The sequence below is a fragment of the Cervus elaphus genome, chromosome 2, assembly GCF_910594005.1.
Source record: "Cervus elaphus chromosome 2, mCerEla1.1, whole genome shotgun sequence".
In the NCBI taxonomy this organism is placed as follows: domain Eukaryota; kingdom Metazoa; phylum Chordata; class Mammalia; order Artiodactyla; family Cervidae; genus Cervus; species Cervus elaphus.
In genome coordinates this window covers 31413140-31437638 of record NC_057816.1, presented here as the reverse complement: position 1 = coordinate 31437638, position 24499 = coordinate 31413140, and the positions used below count along the sequence as shown (strand labels likewise).

General features: G+C 39.6%; 1 protein-coding gene across 9 annotated transcripts in view; it reads left to right on the top strand.

Annotated features, from left to right (window-relative positions):
* The window catches only part of PAK1 (p21 (RAC1) activated kinase 1), a 161344-nt gene extending 142360 nt beyond the window's left edge, over positions 1-18984 (top strand). For 8 of the 9 annotated variants that reach the window (XM_043875365.1, XM_043875337.1, XM_043875356.1 and 5 more), the window contains 4 exons: positions 5938-6037; positions 10058-10254; positions 12686-12823; positions 17684-18984. In XM_043875365.1, coding sequence (XP_043731300.1) covers positions 5938-6037; positions 10058-10254; positions 12686-12823; positions 17684-17770 — 522 coding nt within the window. In that variant the 3' untranslated portion in view covers positions 17771-18984. Of the gene's footprint in view, positions 1-5937; positions 6038-10057; positions 10255-12685; positions 12842-17683 lie in introns of those variants that run through there. The other variant, XM_043875383.1, reaches the window with a different exon arrangement.
* Positions 18985-24499: the final 5515 nt, after the last annotated feature.

Sequence of the window (24499 nt, the reverse complement as noted above, 5' to 3'; positions counted from 1 at the left end):
ATTAGTTGAACTCTCCCATCATCCTTTTATGATACCTGTTTTGAGATTTTTATCACCATTCTTTTTTCTTTAAAGGTAACTATATTCTGAAAGAAAGTTCATATATATATATATATACATATATATAATCATGTATTATTTCAGCCTCTTAAAAATAGCTGCTGTGAACATTTATTTTCCTTTATCTCTTTAATATGGGTATATATTTTAGTCATATTTTTCTTTCTGCTTTCCTGCTTTATTCATGTGTTATGAAGGAAATAAAGCAGAATAAAGAGATAGTGACAGAGGAGGTACTATTTCAGGTAGTCATGGAAGGTTTTGCCATATATTTGAGTAAAGATCTGAATGATATGAGAAAGTAAACCAAGCAAAAATCTAGGGTAACATACTTCCAGGTGAAAGAAATAGGAAACAAAGTTTAAATCAGTATTCTCTCTCCTTGTTGCTGTCAAACGTTTAAAGTCTATAAAATGGACAAAGGATTAATCTCAAAAATATACAAGCAACTCCTGCAGCTCAATCCCAGAAAAATAAATGACCCAATCAAAAAATGGGCCAAAGATCTAAACAAACGTTTCTCCAAAGAAGACATACAGATGGCTAACAAACACATGAAAAGATGCTCAACATCACTCATTATCAGAGAAATGCAAATCAAAACCACAATGAGGTACCATTACACGCCAGTCAGAATGGCTGCTGTCCAAAAGTCTACAAGCAATAAATGCTGGAGAGGGTGTGGAGAAAAGGGAACCCTCTTACACTGTTGGTGGGAATGCAAACTAGTACAGCCACTATGGAGAACAGTGTGGAGATTCCTTAAAAAACTGGAAATAGAACTGCCATATGACCCAGCAATCCCACTCCTGGGCATACACACCGAGGAAACCAGATCTGAAAGAGACACATGTACCCCAATGTTCATCACAGCACTGTTTATAATAGCCAGGACATGGAAGCAACCTAGATGCCCACCAGCAGACGAATGGATAAGAAAGCTATGGTACATATACACAGTGGAATATTACTCAGCCATTAAAAAGAATACATTTGAATCAGTTCTAATGAGATGGATAAAACTGGAGCCCATTATACAGAGTGAAGTAAGCCAGAAAGATAAAGACCAATACAGTATACTAATGCATATATATGGAATTTAGAAAGATGGTAACGATAACCCTATATGCAAGACAGAAAAAGAGACACAGATGTATAGAACAAACTTTTGGACTCTGGGAGAAAGGGAGGGTGGGATGATCTGAGAGAACAGCATCGAAACATGTATATTATCAAGTGTGAAACAGAACACCAATCCAGGTTGGATGCATGAGACAAGTGCTCAGGGCTGGTGCACTGGGATGACCCAGAGGAATGGGATAGGGAGGGAGGTGGGAGGGGGGTTCAGGATGGGGAACACATGTAAATCCATGGCTGATTCATGTCAATGTATGGCAAAAACCACTGCAATATTGTAAAGTAATTAGCCTCCAACCAATAAAAATAAATGAAAAAAAAAAGGAAAAAAAAATCTGTAAAATGCTTGTATGAGGAGGGGGAATACAAACCTTGGCAAGGCCTACATGAGAAGCAGTGTCCTTAGGGGATGGCCACATCTTAAATTAGAGCGAGAGGATGAAGGGAGTATTTGGAGAAGTTGGGTGTATTGGGTGCTTTGCTGATAAGAGACTGAAAGTTTCTCATAGCCTAATAGTATAAACGTTTGGGAATTAGGGAAAGAGTGCATGATTAAGTGGTTAGAAGATTAGGTTCAGAGTTTCATGGGGATGAGTATGCCTAGGGTTTGATGATAGAGGAATTAGAAGCATGCAGATGAAATTACATGGTTTTGTAATAATACGAGGAAAAATAAAGTCATGTGAAATCACTCTGTCCTAGAAAATACAATCATCTTTTCATTAAAAACCCTGGGATCTAGAACACATACATAGGTAGGTTAATGGAATTAACACAGGCCTGGGATTCTTAGGAGATCTGATTTATTGTCTTTATTGTGCCACTGAGGTGGTGTTTCTCAAATTTTTTCATTATCCTCCCTCTGCCACCAGGAAACTTTCAAGACGTTTTTTCCTAATCACATTTCCCCCATGAAATCTAATATCATAGATAAACTATATATCTGTTTATATTCTGGGGACCTTTGGAAATGCAGAGTTATTGTAATATCTAAGATGTTATTCATTTCAGTCATCTGAAGAATTGACTTTTACTGATTGAGATACATGCAAATATATGCTTGGGGAAATCAGTATGTCTCAAGTGATTTATCTTAGGAATTGCAACATTCATAATGTGTATACCTTAGGGGTACCACGTGGATCAAAAAGCACTTGGATAAACATTTAAATGTTATGCAAATACATGGCATTACTATTTTTTTTTCATGGCATTACTATTATCCATAAGTTCTCATAGAGATAATGCACCTTTCTAAAAATACCTTTATTAAGATATAATTCACATACCATATTATTCACCCATTTAAAGTGCATAATTTAAAAGGTATTAGTATATTTAGTTATACAGCTATCACCATAATCAGTTTTAGAACATTTGCATCACCCTAAAAAGAAACAGAGTGTTCAAACTTACCGCACAATTGCACTCATCTCACACGCTAGCAAAGTAATGCTCAACAGTCTCCAAGCCAGGCTTCAACAGTATGTGAACCGTGAACTTCCAGATGTCCAAGCTGGATTTAGAAAAGGCAGAGGAACCAGAGATCAAATTGCCGACATTCGTTGGATCATCAAAAAAGCAAGAGAGTTCCAGAAAAACATCTGCTTTTGCTTTAATAACTATGCCAAAGCCTTTGACTGTGTGGATCACAACCAACGGTGGAAAATTCTTCATTCTGCTTATTTAACTTATATGCAGAGTACCTCATGCAAAATGCTGGGCTAGATGAAGCACAAGCTGGAATCAAGATTGCCAGGAGAAATATCAATAACCTCAGATATGCAGATGACACCACCCTTATGGCAGAAAGCAAAGAAGAACTAAAGAGCCTCTTGATGAAAGTGAAAGAGGAGAGTGAAAAGGCTGGCTTAAAACTCAACATTCAGAAAACTAAGATCATGGCATCTGGTCCCATCACTTCATGGGAAATAGATGGGGAAACAATGGGAATAGTGAGAGACTTTTATTTTTTTGGGCTCCAAAGTCACTGCAGATGGTAAGATGCTTGCTCCTTGGAAGAAAAGTTATGACCAACCTAGACAGCATATTAAAAAGCAGACATTACTTTGCTGACAAAAGTTCCATCTAGTCAAAGCTATGGTTTTTCCACTAGTCATGTATGGATGTGAGAGTTGGACTATAAAGAAAGCTGAGCGCTGAAGAATTGATGCTTTTGAATTTGTGGTGTTGGAGAAGACTCTTGAGAGTCTCTTGGACTGCAAGGAGATCCAACCAGTCCATCCTAAAGGAAATCAGTCTTGAATATTCGTTGAAAGGACTGATGCTGAAGCTGAAACTCCAATACTTTGTCCACTTGATATGAAAAACTGACTCATTTGAAAAGACCCTGGTGCTGGGAAAGATTGAAGGCAGAAGGAGAAGGGGATGACAGAGGATGAGATGGTTGGATGGCATCACCGACTCGATAGACATGAGTTTAAGCAAGCTCCGGGAGTTGGTGATGGACAGGGAAGCCTGGCATGCTGCAGTCCATGGGGTCAGAAAGATTCAGACACAACTGAGCAACCGAACTGAACTGAAAAAGAAACTCCATACCTATTAGCAGTCACCCCCGACTGCCCCCACCCAACCTGTTTCCCATCTCTTCCAGGCTTATGCAGTCACTAGTCTATTTTGTTTCTCTGTAGATTTGCTTGTTCCAGGTATTTCATATAAAAATGTAATATGTGCTCTGATTGGCTCATTTTGCTTAGTATAATATTTTGAAGGCTCATCCATTTTATAGCATATGTTCTTTTATTAACAAGTAAGATTCTGTTTATTTGCCTGTCCATCAGCTGATGGACATTTGGGTAATTTCCACTTTTTGACTTACGGATAATGCTGTGAACATTCATGGATAAGTTGTTGGTTAAATATGTTTTCACTTCTCTTGGGTGTGTGCCTAGAAGTGGGTCTTCTGGTCATGTAGAGACTTTATGTTTAATATTTTGAGGACTGGCCAAAATGTTTACCACAGTGGCTATACCATTTTATATTCCTACTAGCAATGCATGATGGTTCCAATTTCTAGAAATCATCCTTTCTGTTTATAACTTTTGACATCCAGAGGCCAAAGTCTCTACCCTCCTTAGAAAAACAGGTCTTACTTTTCCAGGGAAAGCCTCTTCTGGATATTGGTTTGTTTTTAATTTAGCCATTGGTGTATTCTTAGAAAGTGAAGTATTAAGTTGAGAATATTTCAATAGTGTCCTCTAATTCGTTTGCATCTTTTTCATGTTTTTAGAGGTAGAAGTCTCTAAAATTTAGCTTTGGGTTATTATCTTACTAATAGATTGAGTAGTAACCTTGAGAGTATCTTTTCTGATCCCCACCTTTTACAGATGGGAAGACAGTAGCCCAGAGGGAATAAGAGATTTGTCTAGAATAATGTTATTGGTCAGAACCAGGCATTTTTATTATTGTTTGCAGTTGCCGTATTGCTCATTCTGCCTGTGTGTTTTCCAAGGTTCTTTTCTTTCTTCTTTATTTCCTATAGCATTTGCCAATTTCAACCATTACCATAACTTAAAAGCTTGTAAACGTTTATTTCAAGTCCAGCCTCTCTACAGTACTCAAGATTCACACCTGCAGTTGCCTGCTGGACATTTGTCTGCAGATGTTTTTGGGAATGTAAAAACCAGAATACAGCAAACAGTACAAACTTACCTCCTCACCAAAATAAGATTATCTTCCTAAATTCACAGCTTCTAGTATCATTTCCATTTGTTTAGTTTCCCAAATGTGACTCTTATTTGTCATTTTCCTGTAGTTTTTTCTTTACAAAATCCTTTCCATTCTTCCTCAGTACTTTTTTTTTTTTTTTGCCTTGGGTTCTTTGTCAAGGTGCTAATGGTCTGTAAACAATTCTAAAACACTTTGGAGGAACTCCTGTACCTAAAACTATTATAAGCCATGTTACAATACACTGTGGTCAAGTATCTTACAAGAAAGGTATGAGGCAGCATCGAGTATTAAAAGTATGTCTAGTAATGAGACGGGAGACTGGGTTTTAGACCTGCCTCTTCCATTTATTTGGAGTAAGTTCTTTTTTTTTTTTTTTTTTTTTAATTAGTTGGAGGCTAATCACTTCACAACATTTCAGTGGGTTTTGTTGTACATTGATATGAATCAGCCATAGAGTTACACGTATTCCCCATCCCGATCCCCTCTCCCACCTCCCTCTCCACCCGATTCCTCTGGGTCTTCCCAGTGCACCAGGCCCGAGCACTTGTCTCATGCATCCCACCTGGGCTGGTGATCTGTTTCACCATAGATAACATACATGCTGTTCTTTCAAAACATCCCACCCTCACCTTTTCCCACAGAGTTCAAAAGTCTGTTCTGTACTTCTGTGTCTCTTTTTCTGTTTTGCATATAGGGTTATCGTTACCATCTTTCTAAATTTCATATATATGTGTTAGTATGCTGTAATGTTCTTTATCTTTCTGGCTTACTTCACTCTGTATAAGGGGCTCCAGTTTCATCCATCTCATTAGGACTGATTCAAATGAATTCTTTTTAATGGCTGAGTAATATTCCATGGTGTATATGTACCACAGCTTCCTTATCCATTCATCTGCTGATGGGCATCTAGGTTGCTTTGGAGTAAGTTCTTTTACTCACTGGGGCCTCACTTTTGTTATCATAAAATGAGGAGATTGGATTAGTTATTTTCTGTAAGTTTTCATAATTATTTGTCCTTTCTTTATCCTTCTGCCCACATCACTTCAACAGTGCCTGCAAGCTTTGGAGTTTCTGCATTCAAACCAAGTTATTCATAGAGACATCAAGAGTGACAACATCCTGTTGGGAATGGATGGCTCTGTCAAGCTAAGTGAGTAGGAGTAATAATAACTTCTCTTCCCTCTGGAACTCTGTCTCCTCTGGGATAGTAATCATATAAGAATAGCTACAAGACTCACCAAAGAATCTATTTCCTTGGATATGCAGGCACTTTATATTACTCAGCACTATATAGGATGACATTTTTTCCCCACTCATTTGTATGTTCAATGAAAAACATTTATTGTGATGGGCACCAAGGATACTTTTGCTTGTATTTAAGTAGTTCTCAATCTACTATGGGAAACATAAAATACATAATTAGAAAAAAGAGTTTAGTGTAATAACTTTCGTTCATTCATTTAGCAAACTTTATAAAATGTCTGTTTATGTGGTTGGCCATCTGAGAATGAAACGTGAGTAAAAACACATAGTTCTTATTGAAGGCATCGCAGTTAAGTAAACATATAATTGCAATATAATGGGAATGAATTGCAGGCAGAACATTGTGTTTATAAGTGTAAGGACCAAGAATCCAGACAAACAGGTTGTGTCATGCGTGGATGGGCAGCTTAGGGGAAGACTGTTAGCAGTCTGTACCCTGGGGCACAAGGGGAGGAACTTATTAAAACAGGGTCATGCCTCAGTTCAGTTAAGTGGCTCAGTCATGTCCAACTCTTTGCGACCCCAACTGCAGCACGCCAGGCCTCCCTGTCCATCACCAACTCTGCAACTTGCTCAAACTCAAGTCCATCGAGTCGGTGATGCCATCCAACCATCTCATCCTCTCTTGTCCCCTTCTCCTCCCACCTTCAGTCTTTCCCAGCATCAGGTCTTTTCAGATGAGTCAGATAGCCAAAGTATTGGAGTTTCAGCTTCAGCATCAGTCCTTCCAGTGAATATCCAAGACTGATTTCCTTTAGGATGGACTGGTTGGATCTCCTTGCAGTCCAAGGAACTCTCAAGAGTCTTCTCCAACACCACAAATTCAAAAGCATCAATTCTTCAGCGCTCAGCTTTCTTTATAGTCCACTCTCACATCCATACATGACTAGTGGAAAAACCATAGCTTTGACTAGATGGAACTTTTGTCGGCAAAGTAATGTCTGCTTTTTAACGTGCTGTCTAGGTTGGTCATAACTTTTCTTCCAAGGAGCAAGTGTCTTTTAATTTCATGACTGAAGTCACCATCTACAGTGATTTTGGAGCCCAGAAAATAAAGTCTGTCACTGTTTCCCCATCTATTTCCCATGAAGTGATGGGACCAGATGCCCTGATGTTAGTTTTCTGAATGTTGAGTTTTAAGCCAGCCTTTTCACTCTCCTCTTTTACTTTCATCAAGAGGCTCTTTAGTTCTTCTTCAGTTTCTGCCATAAGGGTGGTATCATCTGTGTATCAGAGGTTATTGATATTTCTCCCAGCAATCTTGATTCCAGCTTGTGCTTCATCCAGCCCAGCGTTTCTCATGATGTACTCTGCTTATAAGTTAAATAAGCAGAGTGACAGTATACAGCCTTGATGTACTCCTTTCCCGATTTGGAACCAGTCTGTTGTTCCACGTCCAGTTGTAACTGTTGCTTCCTGACCTGCATACAGATTTCTTAAGAGGCAGGTCAGGTGGTCTGATATTCCCATCTCTTGAAGAATTTTCCACAGTTTGTTGTGATCCACACAACAGAGGCTTTGGTGTAGCCAATAAAGCAGAAGTAGATGTTTTTCTGGAACTCTCTCGCTTTTTCAATGACCCAACGGATCTTACCAATTTGATCTCTGGTTCCTCTGCTTTTTCTTAAGCCAGCGTGAACATCTGGAAGTTCACAGTTCATGTACTGTTGAAGCCTGGCTTGGAGACTGAGCATAACTTTGCTAGTGTGTGAGATGAGTGCAATTGTGTGTTAGTTTGAGCATTCTTTGGCATTGCCTTTCTTTGGGATTGGAATGAAAACTGATCTTTTCCAGTCCTGTGGCCACTGTTGAGTTTTCCAAATTTGCTGGCATATTGAGTGCAGCACTTTCACAGCATCATCTTTTAGGATTTGAAAGAGCTCAACTGGATTTCCATCACCTCCACTAGCTTTGTTCGTAGTGATGCTTCTTAAGGCCCACTTGACTTCACATTCGAGGATGTCTGGCTCTAGGTGAGTGGTCCTACCATCGTGATTACATGGGTCATGAAGATCTTTTTTGTATAGTTCTTCTGTGTATTCTTGCCACCTCTTCTTAATATCTTCTGTACTTTATTGAGCCCATCTTTGCATGGAACATTCCCTTGGTATATTTAGTTTTCTTGAAGAGATCTCTAGTCTTTCCATTCTATTGTTTTCCTCTATTTCTTTGCACTGATCACTGAAGAAGGCTTTCTTATCCCTCCTTGCTATTCTTTGGAACTCTGCATTCAAATGGGTATATCTTTCCTTTCCTCCTTTGCTTTTTGCTTCTCTTCTTTTCACAGCTATTTGTAATGCCTCCTCAGACAGCCATTTTGCTTTTTTGCATTTCTTTTTCTTGGGGATGGTCTTGATTCCCGTCTTCTGTACAATGTCACAAACATCCATCCATAGTTCTTAAGGCACTCCATCAAATCTAATCCCTTGAGTCTATTTGTCACTTCCACTGTATAATCATAAGGGATTTGATTTAGGTCATACCTAAATGATCTAATGGTTTTCCCTACTTTCTTCAATTTAAGTCTGAGTTTGGCAATAAGGAGTTCATGATCTGAGCCACAGTCAGCTCCCGGTCTTGTTTTTTGCTGACTGTGTAGAGCTTCTCCATCTTTGGCTGCAAAGAATATAATCAGTCTGATTTTGGTATTGACCATCTGGTGATGTCCATGTGTAGAGTCTTCTCTTGTACTATTGGAAGAGGGTGTTTGCTATGACCAGTGTGTTCTGTTGGCAAAACTCTATTAGCCTTTGCCTTGCTTCATTCTCTACTCTAAGGCCAAATTTGCCTATTACTCCCGGTATTTCTTGACTTCCTACTTTTGCATTCCAGTCCCCTATAATGAAAAGGACATCTTTTTTTGGGTGTTACTTCTAGAAGGTCTTATAGGTGTTCATAGAACCATTCAGCTTCAGCTTTTTCAACATTACTGGTTGGGGCATAGACTTGGATTACTGTGACATTGAATGGTTTGCCTCGAAACGAACAGAGATTATTCTGTCATTTTTGAGATTGCACCTATGTACTGCATTTTGGGCTCTTGTTGACTGTAATGGCTACCCCATTTTTTCTAAGGGATTCTTGACCACAGTAGTAGGTATGATGGTCATCTGAATTAAATTCACCCATTCCAGTCCATTTTAGTTCGCTGATTCCTAAAATGTTGATGTTCACTGTTGCTATATCCTGTTTGGCCACTACCAATTTGCCTTGATTCATGGACCTAACATTCCAGGTTCCTATGCAATATTGCTCTTTACATCATTGGACTTTGCTTCTATCACCAGTCACATCCACAGCTGGGTGTTGTTTTTGCTTTGGCTCTATCTCTTCATTCTTTCTGGAGTTGTTTCTCCATTGATCTCCAGTAACATATGGGGCACCTACCGACCTGGGGATTTCGTCTTTCAGTGTCCTATCTTTTTGCCTTTTCATACTGTTCATGTGGTTCTCAAGGTAAGAATACTGAAGTGGTTTGCCATTCCCTTCTCTAGTGGACCACATTTTTTCATGCCTAGTTGTAGATGATTAAGTTTTCATGCCTAGGAAATAAAATAAGGACCTAGTAACCAGATACTGGCATATGGGGATGGTTTTCAGGAAGAAAGCAGAATTCGGGCAGGTAATAGAGGTCAAAATGGGCAGTTTAGCCTTTAATGCCTAGTGTTTCTGGTTTGAGGAGGGGTAGGAAGGCAGAACTCATGTTTCATGTTCTTCCTTAAAGCTGAACAGGGCACAGCCTAGGAGTAGGATATGAAGGTGGCGGTTATGTGACTCCAGCTTTGGAGAGAGAACGGATGTAGTGGCTAGGACACAGGCAGAGCTTGATACCTCGGGGTAGGCACACATTCAGTATTTACAGAAGGAACACTCTGCATATGAATTGTTTCTGTCTTTTCTGTTTCAGCTGATTTTGGATTTTGTGCTCAGATCACCCCAGAGCAAAGCAAACGGAGCACCATGGTGGGAACACCGTACTGGATGGCACCAGAGGTTGTGACCCGGAAAGCCTATGGGCCAAAGGTTGACATTTGGTCCCTCGGCATCATGGCTATTGAAATGATTGAAGGGGAGCCCCCATACCTCAATGAAAACCCTCTGAGAGTGAGTGTTACTAGCCCCATATCAAGATGTTTGGGCTGTTGGATTTTTCTTTTCTGGATCAAACTAGGCAGTGATAAAGTATACATGCTTAAGGAAATGTAAATTAGCAGTCATTCATTCATGTATTCAGTGATTATTTGAGTTCTTATGGGCAAGAAACTGTTTTGATAATAAGAAAACAAATTAATATATAGTAACACAAGATAAGAGCTGTGAAAGAAAGAGTAAGGGGCTTAAGAGAGTAAGAGGGGGAAGGAGGGAGAAGTGTGCTGTTTTATTCTAGGTAGAGAATGAGTTCCTCTCATATAAGTTATCTGAGGAGAAATCTGAAGGAAAAAAAAGGAATGAAAAAATAGAAAAATTAAGGAAAAAAGGAATGATCCTTGAGGTTAATCTGATGTAAGAATTTTTGAGTTATCAAGTGTATAAAGAACTTGTTTGGAGAACATACTTGATACATCCTGGGGAAAACCAAGGAGACTAGTGTCCCTGAAGTGAGTGAGCAGAGTGGACAAGGTTCTGACCATGTTAAGTTAAAATGTTTATAAGACATCTTAAGTGAAGGTATTGAGTAGAATTGGGCATAAGAGTTCAGAGTTCAAGAGTGAGCATTCAGGACTCGAAATACAAATTTATTAGTAGGTATTATATAGTTGGTTTATTTAAAAATCAGAGGTAGATGATAATGAGATCACTCACCTAGGAAGTGAGGTTAGAGTACTGAGACCTGGGATACACTCATATTTACAAATTAGAGGAACCAGCAAAGTTGACCAATGAGCGGCCATCCTGGTAGAAGGAGACCTGAGAGACGTGTCCCGGAGGCCAAGAGGACAACGTATTTTGAGAAGGAGGATGGACCAGTGTCAAATGTGACTAACCTGCATTTAAGATAATGCTAAGAAATGATCATTAGATTTGTCCGTGTAAAGGTTATTGATGACTTTGACAGTCAGTTTCACTGGAGTGATGGGAATGAAAGCCTGGTAGAGTAAAGCCACCAGAGTGAAGAAATGACATGTATAAGCAGTTACTTTTCATCATTTTCTTTCAAAGGAATTTTGCAGTTATGCTAACAGAGAAGTGAGTGGAGCCATATCTTGAAGTGGAGACTAGGGGGATTTTCTTTTTTTGTTTGTTTTGAAGATGATATTTCTTAGCATGTTTTTGTGCTGATGAGAATGATCTAGTAGAGAGGAAAATGGTCATGTACAAGAGAGATGTGACATCTGTAGAAGAGATAGTGATATCCTTAAGTAGATCAGGGGGGTTGGATCAAGTACTGAGGTAAAGATCATCAAATTGGAACTTGGACAGTTTATTATTATAATAGGAGAAGGAAAGCAGCGTATGTGAATATAGATACAAGTAGGTTGGTAATTTTGATCATGGGCAAATGTGAGAGTTATTCTGATTGTTTTTATTTTGTTGTTTATTCCAGCCTCTCACTCAGTGCCAGAATTCCCTGAGTGATGCTGATGGACAGTCATGTAATTTTAGCCGGTTACCTCTTGGATAGCCCTAATTATTGAAAAGTGCTTTAGTGTACCAAACCAAAACTACCTTCCATAGTTTCTTCCCTTGGCTCCCAGTATTGCCCTGTGGATCCACATGCCATTCACCTTCCTCCACCTTAAGAGTGGCCTTGAAAAGGATGATGAGTAATAGTGACAGAAATAAGACTGGGATCAGAGTCAGAGGACATGAGCTTATGTAAACAGCATGATCCCAAGCATCTCTATGTTTTAGGACTTTATCTGTGAAATGGGGATGATAATTCTTGCCCTGCCTATTACCCAGAGTTATTGTGGTCATTAAATGAGATAGTGTTTGTGTAAACACTTGATGAAATAAAGTGCAGATTGCTTTAAAAGATTTAGTATGATTATGTTTTTCTTTACCTTTCCCAGGGGATGGCTTCATATTAGAGAACCAAGATGGCAGCAGTGAAACAGATTGCTCCTTTACAGAAAGTTCCTTTATATGTTCTTTTCCTGCTGGAAGAGATCAATTTATAGATGACTGAGATGATGGCACCAGGAATAATAAATTTCCTTCAGCAGATGGGCAGGTGTTTAACTCAGTAGGCTAAATGTATAATAAACCATTTAGATTTAAGTCAATAATAATAATAATAAATCCTTGGATCTGTAACACACTTCATAAGCTTATGAAGTGCTTTCAGTATGTTATCTTGTTTTATTTTACAGACATGTGAGATAGGTACTGTTAACATCACTGTTTTACAGATGAGGAAGTTAGAAATTCACTGGAAATTTGGCTCTTAAGTCATATTCTCTCCAGTATACCAGAGCTGCCTCTTTGTCTTCTGAAGGCAGAAAGCAGCCAACTGTATTTCTAGAGGGCCTGTCTGGGAACCAGGAACGAACCCCAGGGAGAGCCCAGGGCAATTCTCTGTTTGTATTTCCAGGCCTTGTACCTCATTGCCACCAATGGGACGCCAGAGCTTCAGAACCCAGAGAAGCTGTCAGCTATCTTCCGAGACTTTCTGAACCGCTGTCTTGAGATGGATGTGGAGAAGAGAGGTTCGGCTAAAGAACTGTTGCAGGTAACTGTCCCTATGTAGGGAGGCACCTAATTCAGGGAATCACATAACCAAGGCTTTTTTGCTGCATTTTTGTATGGCTGTTATAGAACTAGGCTTTTCTCCTAGCATGTCCCACACTCCTATTTCCCTCATCTTGTTAATCCATGGACCTTTGCTCATGTTACTCCCTTGGGCTGTTCATCAGCCTATTATAACTCTGTACTTTCTCCTAGGCTGTATCTTACAGAGTTACTTTCTGAGCTCTTACTGAACTTTGCATGTATCTTCCTTTGGTGCTTGTTTTATTCTGCCTGAATTAGTCTGGCAGAGTGTGAGTCTTGATGAGAAGAAATTCTTTGACATGAAAATCTTATACAAGTTATATTTTACTGGGATAAACCCAAAAGATAGATTTTCAGGAAAGAATATCAAAAGACATTCATTTAGAGGATAGTTAGTGCCACATTTCAAGTGTTCCCAGTTTCTTCATTGGAAACCCTTACAGATGGTGGGAATGAGAGTCTGCTTGTTTATTCACTTATTTCAATTTTTTGGCCATGCCACATGGCATGTGGGATCTTAGTTCCCTGACCAGGGACAAACCTGTGCCCTCCTGCAGTGGAAGCTTGGAGTCTTAACCATTGGATCACCAGGAAGGTCCCTATAGTCTGCTTGTTTGGAGTGAGATCCTGACAGGCTGTGGGGAACCTGAGGTTGGGGGTTTACCAAGTTTTATATATTATACCAGCTTAATCCTGAAGTTATAGTGTAATTATTTTATATGGTTTCAAAATTTGCTTTTAGTTGACCACATTATCTATATTTAGCATTTTTGTCTCAGTTACAATTTCTCATTACTAGTGTTATTTTACTACATTGCCAACTGGTGATTTAATAAGTGTGACATGCAACTTAATGACAAGGAGTAATGTGTAGATTTGCACAGTCAGTCAGTATACAAAAGTCATAAAACTTTTGTATTTTGAGGACTAATGCAGGGCAGGGCAGGGCAGGATGTACCATACTGCATCACATTAAAGCTAATTATGAACAATTCTGTCTTCCTTACTGTTAGTAGATCATAACGTCTATGTTATTAATCCTTGGTCTCCTCTTACCTGGGACCTGAATCAAAATAGGTATTCAGTGGGAGAAAACATTTGCAAATGATATGACTGATAAAGCATTAATATCCAAAATATATACCAGCTCATACAACTCAGGAAAAAAAACAACTTACAAACAACCCAGTTAAAAAATGGGCAGAAGACCTTGAATAGACATTTTTCCAGAGAGAAAATGCAGATGGTCAGCAGGCACATGAAAAGATGCTCAGTATCGCTAAGTATCAGGGGAATGCAAGTCAAAACCACAGTGAGAAATCACCACACCTGTCAGAATGGCTATCATCCAAAAGAATCCAAATAACAAATGTTGATAAGGATGTGGAGAAAAGGGAGCCCTCCTACACGCTGGATGGGAATGTAACTTGGTACAGCCAATATGGAAAACAATATGGAGGTGTCTCAAGAAACTAAAAATAGAACTATGATATGACCCAGTGGTTCCAGTCTTGGATATATATATGAAAGAAACAAAAACACTAATATGAAAAGATACATGCAACTCAATGTTCATAGCAACATTATTTATAATTGCCAAGATATGTAAGTGACCTCAGTGTCCATCAGGAGATGAATGGATAAAGAAGATGTGGATGAATACTACTCAATGATAAAAACGAATGAAATCTTGACATTTGCAGCAACGTGGGTGGATTTGGAGGATATTATGCTAAGTGAAATAAGTCAGACAGAAAAACAAATACTGTATGACATCACTTATATGTGGAATCTAAAAAGTAAAATAAACTAGTGAATATAACATAAGAAACAGATTCACAGATATAGAGAACAAATTAATGGTTACCAGTGGAGAGTGGGAAAGTGGGGGAGGGACATTATATGGGTAGGGTATTAAGAGATACAAATTATTATATGTAAAACAAGCTGCAAGGATATATTGTATAACCCAGGAAATATAGCCAATATTTTATAATAATTATAAATGGAGTGTAACCTATAAAAATTGTGAATCACTATATTGTATACCTGTGATTTATGCAGTGGCTTCCCTAGTGGCTCAGTGGTAAAGAATCTGCCTGCCAGTACAATAGAGGCAGGTTTGATCCCTGGGTTGGGAAGATTCCCCGGAGAAGGAAATGGCAAGCCACTCCAGTATTCTTGCCTGGGAGAGCCGATGGACAAAGGAGCCTGGCGGGCTACAGTCCACAGAGTTGCAAAAGAATCGGACATGGCTTAGTGACTAAAGAACAACAACAAACTTATATAACATTGTATATCAACTATACTTCAATTAAAAAATAGGTATTCAGAAAATGTTTGAAGTGAATAGAATTGCTTAAACCTTCATTGAAATGTTACCTTCTGGAGATATTTAGCATCTCTTTGTAATCAGAGTTACTGACTATAGAGCATTGATATATTAGATATGAGATCTGGGTTCTGCCAAACCCATTAGTTTCTAGCATCCTTTGGGACAAAACTCCTTATAAAAGGCAGTATATATAATACAGGATCCTTTTCCTTTCATATGAAGTTTTTTCTGGAAACACTAAGCTTTGGGAAATGTGCGAATAGTCTAAGCCTTAAGATGATATTGTTAACCAGGTATTAAAATACAGTTACTGAAAGATTAATGCCTTCTAGGGTTTTTTTCCTGATATAATAATACATGACAAATAATAAATGCATTGTGTTGAAGCTTTACCACATTCTAGGCACTAAGCACTTTACATTTTTTTTTTTAATATATTTTTTTAATCTATTCTTTTTTAATAAACGTGTGATTCATAGGTTTTATACTCCCATTTTTACAGGTAAGGAAACTGAGATTTCAAGTGTTCAATAACTTTGCTTGATTAAAGTAACTGAGAAGTGGTGAATCCAGGATTTAAATCTATGTGTGTTTGGCTCTCAAGTGTGTATATTCTTGGCCACTGCCTGGCTCCGAGTATTAAAGCTGGAAAGACCTTAGGGCTTATCTTGTCTGATTTGTTCATTACAGAGAGAAGGAAACTGAGGCCTCCTTATTGGGTGTTGGATCATGCTGCTTTCTCAACTCAGGGGAGTTGTATAAACATGCAGCCTGAGAACACTGACTCTAACTTGTTACTGTACATTGTAAATATTCTAAATGATGACTTTCAGAATCTCAGATCATGAAAGCTTCACATCTGTTTCTCCTGTGAGAATGATATATATGGATAGAAATAATACATAGGGGCTTTTGTTGGAATCCATATCTTCATAATTTAGCCAAGATCTTTTATTCCTTTTGTAGTAATAGTTTCTTATTCTCAGTACCTCTTTGAATCCCATCTCTGTCCAAAAAGAATTTGAAGCACTTCTAGCAAAGGATATTTATAGATATTTCTATATTTAGAAATATAGAAATTTTAAAATTTAATGGGTGTGTATACACATATACAATATGATTAATAAAAGAGACTTATGAGGATGGCCAGAAGAATCAAACATGCTAATCATTTGCGTTAAATAGTTTTGTTTAAACATCAAATTTGGTTCTTAGTGTCCTGGTAGCGAAAACAGAAAAGAAAATACGTTAGTTCCTATGTTTCTTATCCAATGGGAGAAACATCCTACACCCTCAAGACACAAAGCCTTTTCACTAGTAAATGAAGAAAAGTCATTTTTAGTTGCGAGTTCAGAGTTCTATAATGACCATTTTCCATAATGTTTTTTTTCATAATTTTTTTTTTACTGAAAACATAAAAGTAATTTTCAAATGGTGTTTTTTCCACAATAGTCTTCTTTAATAGTTGTGGGTATGACCCACAGTATAGCCCAGTGAAAGTGATTTGGAAAAGGACCAAGTTTTTCCTGGGTTAATTAACCTTACTAAACTCAAGGATAGAACAACAAATTCCCAAATCAGTGCTTCTGAAATGCAGAATTGTAGTGTACCATTCGGAGAAGGCAATGGCAACCCACTCCAGTACTCTTGCTTGGAAAATCCCATGGACGGAGGAGCCTGGTAGGCTGCAGTCCATGGGGTCGCTAAGAGTCGGACACGACTGAGCGACTTCATGTTCACATTTCACTTTCATGCGTTGGAGAAGGAAATGGCAACCTGCTCCAGTGTTCTTGCCTGGAGAATCCCAGGGACAGGGTAGCCTGGTGGGCTGCCGTCTGTGGGGCCGCACAGAGTCGGACACGACTGAAGCAACTTAGCAGCAGCAGCAGCAGCAGCAGTGTACCACTGGGTCACAATCAGTTAATAACCTTCCCTCTGAGCTCATTATTGTTCTGATTTTCACCATATTTTGGATTTATCTAATATTAAATGAAATCTTACAGTATGAACTCTTCTTGTGCATGTCTTCTTTCATGTAGCATGTCTTCTGTAGGATTCATCCTATTATCAGTGTATCAATTATTCCTTTTTATTGCTCTGTAATTTTTGTATAGTATTCTATGAATATAAAGTTACTTGTTCTTTCAGTCTCTTGGACATTTAGGTTCTTTCATTTATGACTGTCGTAAGTAAAACTGCAGTGAGCATTTATGTGTGTGTCTTCTGGTGAATTCAAAAACTTACTTCTCTTGAAATATATCTAGAAGTAGAATTGGTGGGATATAGGATAGACATGTATTTAGCTGTAGGTAGATACTGCCAAGCAGTTCTTCAAAATGACATGTTATCTTTGAAAGATGTCCTTCCATTTGAAGTTGATGATCTGCACAGTATACAAACATGGATGCCCTGAAAATCTTGTAATGGTTACTGAGGGAGAATGGTAAATTGTTACGTGTCTTTTGTTCTTTTTCTCCTTTCTAGCATCAATTTCTGAAGATTGCCAAGCCTCTCTCCAGCCTCACTCCACTGATTGCTGCAGCAAAGGAGGCAACCAAGAACAATCACTAAAACCACATCACCCCAGCCTCATTGTGCCAAGCCGTCTGTGAAATAAATGCTCATTTTGGAAATTCCAACCCCTGAGGCTCTTCCTTGCCTTCTCCTCCCATTTCCTGGTCTAGTGCTTTCAAGACTGATCCTGGAAAACCATGTGTCCAGCATTGAAGAGAACTGCAATTGACTAATTGGATGATGGCCATTTTAAAATAAGGAATTTGCTCCCAATCTGTGGATGTGAGGGTGATTTATGATCAAGGGCTTATTACATAAATCCTTGGACTCCTATTTCTCCCCCTCCCCACACCAGTCAGTTCTTGACTATATAAATTTTTGACTTTATAACATTATCAACTTGTGATCAGTTGAGATATTTTTCAGTGCTTGCTTTTCTGTTATGAGACTGCCCAAACACATTATTGTACTTGAAAATCGGAATAGCTCAAGGAATGCCATGGGGGTGATATTCAGCCAGGACATGAAATGGCTCTTCTTTCTGGACCATGACTTTGGCACAGCTGATCCTGATATGGGTGGGAGAGCTACCGTGTTTTTCTTTGTGTATGCTTCAAGCATCTTTTTGGGAGGATCTAGATCCAATCGTGTTCCCCATGCTATTTCTTGTGAAATGATCTTGGCTATGTAGCAGCTTTTGACTCCCTAAATCCCCTAGGCTGCTGCCCCCATTCTGTCTTTGTTTAGAACATTGAGAAGTTTCCTAGGGCACATGCTGGGTGAGAGCAGTGTGAGAAGTCAAGGGAAAAAAAAAGCTGCTTTTAGAACAAAGCTGGACATCAGCACCTGTCCAGCTATACCCATGTGATGTTTCAAGAACTCAGCATGTTTTTCCATCTGCAACATGGAGCTAAAAGATTAACTCATCTTCTGATTGACCTAATCTCTGGGTGAAAGAGAAGGATCTCCAAATCTGAGACTACATGTTAGTTTTGGATGTATTTGTTGGCCTGAGATGATAGTCTGCCAGCTGTGAGGGGACCCTGTTTTTACTCTGCATGGCCAAGCTCTCTGCAAATGGAAATGCTTGCACTGGGTGTTGGGGATGTTTGCTACCTCCTGCTGTCTTTGTGGTTTTGGTCCTCCCATTATTGTAGGACCCCTGGCCAGCATTGTGGCTTGTCATGTTAGCCCCAATGGCTACCTTGTCATGCTCTGAGGTACCACTGCCTCTGCAGTTTTATTTCCTTCAATAAAAGGAGATGAAAATATTCTATTTGGTGTATGCCTTTCTTTCCTTTCCCCCCTTCCCTTCTTTTCTGATTTCTTATTTTGATATTTTCTAAGTTAAGAAAAAATATACATTATAAAAATATTTTTTTCTCCCAGAATCATTTGAGATTAAGTTGCAGATAAGATGCTGCTTTACCACTATATACTTACTTTATTGTGTATTCTTTATTCTTAACACTTTTGCAAAGGTGAAGACTCATGAAAGCCAGTGGTGCAGTTTGAAGACCAGACAGTCAGAGAGCAGTGGTGTAGAGTCTAGTGGAAGTCTGGGGGCTTCCCTGGTGACTAAGTGGTTAGGATTGTGCCCTTCGATTGCAGGGGGCATGGGTTTAATCCCTGGTCAGGGAACTAAGATTCTGCATACTGTGTGGCGTGGCCAAAAAAAAAAAAAGCAGGTCTGCACTGCTATATTTAAAATGGATAAGCAATAAGGCCCTACTGTATAGCACAGGGAACTCTGCTCAATGTTATGTGGCAGTTTGAATGGGAGGGGAGTTTGAAGAAGAATGGATATATGTTTATATTTTTGACTGAGTCCCTTTGCTGTCCACCGAAACTATCACAACTTTGTTAATCAGCTATATTCCAATATAAAATAAAAAGTAAGGGGAAAAAAAAAGGTGGGTCTAGTGGTAGAAGTCTGATTCCTCAGAATCAGGAGCACTGAGGACAGGAGAAGATCAATGTCCTACTGGTAGAGGCAGAGAATAGCCTTTCTCCACATTTTTGTTCTGTTCAGACTGTCAGCTAATTGAATGATGTCTACCCACATTGAGGAGGATCATCTGCTTTGTTCAGTCCATCAATTCAAATGCTAAACTCTTCTGGATACACCCTCGAAGACACACCCAGAAATAACATTTAACGAGATACGGGGCTCCTGATGACCCAGTCAGGTTGACAGAATTAACCATCACACACTCCATTCCCACCTCCAAATGAAGGTGATAACTCCAGGGAGGACTGATCAGCTGACAACTCTTAGAATGCTGTGTGATTATGGCTTTTAGATCAGGGGGTCAAAAGTGATGATTAGTGAGACCTGATACTGTCTTATGAAGAAAAATGCAGAGCAACACGAGATCCTCTTGTAGTTACTGAAAGGACAAGCACAATTGGATTGCTTCTGTGTAAGACAGAAGGAATATTAGATAATGTTCCAGAAGAAATGATGAAGATCCAAAGATTGTACTTCTTCACTCTTAGACTGCAGTGGTAAACTGGTTAGTCTAATGAGGGCTGAAAATTGTTAGTTAATTGCCTCTCTGGAATTTTAGAGTTGATTGGTTGGGTCATGTCTGACTCTTTGCAACTCCCATCAACTGCAGCATGCCAGGCTTCCCAGTCCTTCATCATCTTCTGGAGCTTGCTCAAACTCATTTTGGTGATGCCATCCAACCATCTCACTCTCTGTCGTCCCCTTCTCCTCCTGCCCTCAGTCTTTCCCAACCTCAGGGTCTTTTCAAATGAGTCAGCTCTTCGTGTCAGGTAGCCAAAGTATTGGAGCTTCAGCTTCAGCATCAGTCCTTCCAGTGGATATTTAGGACTGATTTCCTTTAGGATTGACTGGTTTGATCTCCTTGCAGTCCAAAGGACTCTCAAGAGTCTTCTCTTAACACCACAGTTCAAAAACATCAATGCTTGGGTGCTCATCCTTCCTTATGGTCCAGCTCTCACATCTATACATGACTACTGGAAAAACCATAGCTTTGACTTGACGAACCTTTGTTGACAAAGTAATGTCTCTGCTTTTTAACACACTGTCTAGGTTTGTCATAGCTTTTCTTCCAGAGGGCAAGTGTCTCTTAATTTCGTGGCTGAAGTCTCCATCTGCAATGTTTTTGGAGCCCAAGAAAATAAAGTCTGTCACTGTTTCCATTGTTTCCTCCTCTGTTTGCCTTGAAGTGACGGGACCAGATGCCGTGATCTTGGTTTTCTGAATGCTGAGTTTTAAGCTAGCTTTTTCACTCTCCTCTTTCACTTTCATCAAGAGGCTCTTTAGTTTCTTTTTGCTTTCTGCCATAAGGGTGGTATCATCTGCATATCTGTGGTTATTGATATTTCTTCCAACAATCTTGATTCCAGCTTGTGCTTCATCCAGCCTGGCATTTTTCATGATATACTCTGCATTTAAGTTAAATAAGCAGGGTGACAATATATAGCCTTGATGTACTCCTTTCCCAATTTGGAATCAGTCCATTGTTCGATGTCTGGTTCTAACTCTTGCTTCTTAACTGGCATAGTCAGGAGGCAGGTAAGGTGGTCTGATATTTGCATCTATTTAAGAATTTTCCACAGTGTGTGGCAGAAGTCTTCTTGGAGGAGGTTGCCATTAGCCCCACCATAGAGCCTCTGAGCGGACGACCCCAAACTGGGGAACACTTATACCAAAGAAGTTCCTGCACTGTTGCCAAAGTTCTAGGCCCCACAATAGATTTCCCAACATGGAGATCTGGCAAAGAAATTGAGAACCCTCAGAGAATTTGACATAGCCATAGAATATGACAAAAACTGGTTAGAACCAAGATGGCAGAAGATTTGACTTCCAGTAGACCTTGAGCCTCATTATATGCTCATTATAATGTATTAGCATATTCTAAATGACACATCCACCAGCACCATGATGGTTCTGAGACCAACTATGAAAAGCCAAAAGTGGGTGATGGCCTAATCCTGCAACTTCTCCACCCTTTCCCTGAAATAGTTGGAATAATCTTCCCACTCATTAGCCTATGATATTACCCAGCCCGTAACTAACTACAGCATATTTCAGGGCCTCTCGAATTCTGAGATGGCCCACACTCTTGTCTGTGGAGTGTATTTCCCTTTCCCCCAAGGCTGTTCTTGCTTTTTGGGATGAACCACATTCCATAGACAGAATGTGTATCTCTCTAAGTAAATCCATTTCTTATCTATGGCTTTGTCTCTCACTGATTTCTTTCTGTGATGAGTCGTAAAGAACCTGAGCTTCATTGAGTCCTGAGATGAGTTGTGTGATCTCAGTTAAAAGACCATGGGTTCAAGTCCCAATCTGGCTTTTGGCTGGGTTTGAGTCCCAGCATGTGGGTTCAACTGCCATCTCAGGTGCAGTGTTCCACAAGCATTAGCTCTCCTGTGAACTTTCCAACAATTTAAGCATGTGATGACTGTGTAATCAAGCAGGACCCCATTGGGCCCTGCTGGACGACACAAAAGTGGTTCTGTATTCCTAGTTTCTTATTTGCAGGATCAAGGCTTTGGCCTTCTAGACATTCCTGAGTTCCAAAGAGCAGATTCAAACAGTTTCTAGTCAGTAAAGTAAGGAAATGCAGAAACAAAGAAAGAACAATCAAGAAGCTGTACTACAGCCATTAAAAACAGGATCCTGGTTCCTTCTCAAGGAATATACATTAAGTGTCTTTGAGTACTTCTGCAGGAACTAAAGCCTCTGCAAAGGTGGAGGATGGCAACTTTAGGCTGAACACAAGATTCCTGGAATACTGACCTGTTACTTCACCACCGACCAGTCAGAAGGAGTCATACACCCTGCAATCCTCACCCCAAATTTTGGCCTGTAAAAACTTTTCCCTAAGAAGCATTGGAGGGTTGGGATTTTTGAACATGATCCACCTATTCTCCTTGCTTTGCCCTGCAGTAAGCCTTTCTCTGCTCCAAACTGATGTTTGGGTTTGTTTGGCCTTACTGTGCACCTGTGCATGCGTGGTCAGTCGCTCAGTCAGGCCTGACTCTTTGAGATCCTATGGACTGTAGCCTGGTAGGTTCTTCTGTCCATGGGATTTTCTGGCAAGAGTACTGGAGTGGGTTGCTAATTCCTCCTGCAGGAGATCCCCTGACCCAGGGGTCCAACTCACATGTCCTGCAGTGGCAGATGGATTCTTTACCATTGAGCCACGCAAACTTTTGGTATCATTTACTATGGGGATATCTAGACATCCACTCACATAATGAAATATTCTTCATTTCCATGCAACTTAACAGCAAATTTCCTTACATTTCATTGTCTTCAGAGTGTGGAACCAGAACTCTGAAACCGTCTACTCAGATAATCACTGCTTGTCTAATTCTTTATGAGTACTGAACACATCTGTCCCCTATATGTTAGTTTTCTATTGCTGAGTGACAAATTATCACAAACATCATGGCTTAAAACAACAGAAACTGTCTCACAGTTTCTGTAGGTCATGATAAAGAAGCGTGGTGGAGCATGATGTGGTTGTGTTACTGAATCAAGTCTGACTGCTCTTTGCTCAAAAATCAATAATCGAGAGAGAGAGAGACGAATGTTAGAAAGGAGTTGCTTTTAAACAGAATGTCAACAATCTGGGAAGATGGTGGATTCATTGTCTCCCAAAAACCATCGCCAAAGATTCTGCTCCTCCCTGAAAGTTTTTAAAGGGAAAAAGGGAAATAATATTAGTTAATCATTGAAATGATGGGGGTTAGAGTTGTCACCATCCCCCACTATACAGGCTCTTGTGCAGGCTTGTCAACTTCTTGTGATTTTTTTTTTTAGATGCTATTTTGTTCACACAGTTTATTCACAAAATTACTGAAGGGGAAGAGATCTGATCATTGGTTAATTCATTTCTACTTCATTGATCTACAGAAAGAGCCAACAGATTAGGAAAGATATTGTGTGATCAAAAGATTTGAAAGGTATGCCAGGGCCAGAGAAAAATAGAGCATGGGGGTGCCTGGTTAAGGTTAGTGACAAAAGGGTGCACCCTGCAGTGACCTCTTCCTGCCAGAAGCCACTTATAAATCACCACTTGTTAGAACATCATTCCATTTCTTTGGGATTATGGGCAAAGGTTGGTCTTCTATAACTATCACGCTGACATAGGGCACCATGTTCTTGAGTGGAAAATATTGACATGGGTCTGTACCATCTCTTTGCTGACTATTATAGTTGCCCATTTACATATAAAGGCAGAACAAGCTACAATTATTTTGATGTCCACAAATATATACATTATTATGAACTATAGTGTTAATCCCATTCTCTTAAGGCCAGTTCTTGGAATTGTGCTAGGCATAGATTCAGTATTACTTAATATGGAGCTGTTCATAGCATGGTTGCAATCCAGTCATCCTGCAGTTGTTTTGCCCCTCTGATGTCAGTTACACTATCTATAGAACAACTCAGGAATGTGCTTCAGACACTGAATCTGTGATTGTATTGTCCCAATCATTAGCTGCTTGTGCCTTCTCATTTTTGACTCAGGAATGCCTGGAAGACTTCAGCTTTTCTATAAAGAAGAGGCAGGAGATATGGAGGGGGCCTTTGTACCGGGGTGGGGCAGGTGGCACAGGGTTCTGCTTGGTTCCAGCTGGATTTTTGCTCAAGCTCCATCAGGCTGAAAATCCAGGTGTTAGTCAGGGTTGTAGTTCATATGGGCATTGGCGTCATCTTCTAGTTTCTCTGGTTGTTGGTTGAATTTATTTCCTTTCGGACTGGGGTCCTCTTTCTTTTGCTGGCTGTCAGCAGAGGAC